This window comes from Haliaeetus leucocephalus, unplaced genomic scaffold (assembly GCF_000737465.1).
Source record: "Haliaeetus leucocephalus isolate CR32 unplaced genomic scaffold, Haliaeetus_leucocephalus-4.0 Scaffold227, whole genome shotgun sequence".
NCBI lineage: Eukaryota > Metazoa > Chordata > Aves > Accipitriformes > Accipitridae > Haliaeetus > Haliaeetus leucocephalus.
In genome coordinates this window covers 183,769-184,183 of record NW_010972663.1, presented here as the reverse complement: position 1 = coordinate 184,183, position 415 = coordinate 183,769, and the positions used below count along the sequence as shown (strand labels likewise).

The 415-nt window shown below is 73.3% G+C and overlaps 1 protein-coding gene across 1 annotated transcript in view; it reads left to right on the top strand.

The window, feature by feature from the left end:
* LOC104831540 (cytochrome P450 2C14-like) overlaps positions 1 to 415 on the top strand; it is a 27,990-nt gene that overhangs the window by 15,702 nt on the left and 11,873 nt on the right. The window contains exons 10-11 of the mRNA XM_010567191.1: positions 63 to 189; positions 271 to 353. Of these exons, the coding sequence (XP_010565493.1) occupies positions 63 to 189; positions 271 to 353 (210 nt within the window). The remainder of the gene's footprint in view (positions 1 to 62; positions 190 to 270; positions 354 to 415) is intronic.

Here is a 415-nt window from a genome sequence, read left to right as displayed (position 1 = left end):
GGGGGCCAGGTGTCGGTGGCCATGTCCCATCCCCCCCCTTGACACACCGCCATCCCCAGCAGTGCTCCCGGCACCTGGGCTGGCCCGGGGCTGGTGGCTGGTGGTGCTGGCCCTCGCCGTGCTGGCCAGCCTGGCCCTGGCCCTGGGCATCTTGGCGGCACGGCGCCGGCGGAAGGAGACGCGGTTCGGGTGAGCGGGACCCCACCCTGGCGCGGGACATCCCCCCGACCCCACCGACCGTGCTGCAGCCACCTGTGTGTGTCCCCCCAGGGAGGCCTTCGCACCCCGCGGGGAGCCGGCAGTGCAATACCGCGTGCGCAGCTCCTACAGCCGCCGCACCACCGAGGCCACGCGTGAGTGTCCCCGTGTCCTCACGTCCCCACGCACTGTGTCCCCCCATCCCTATGCACCACGT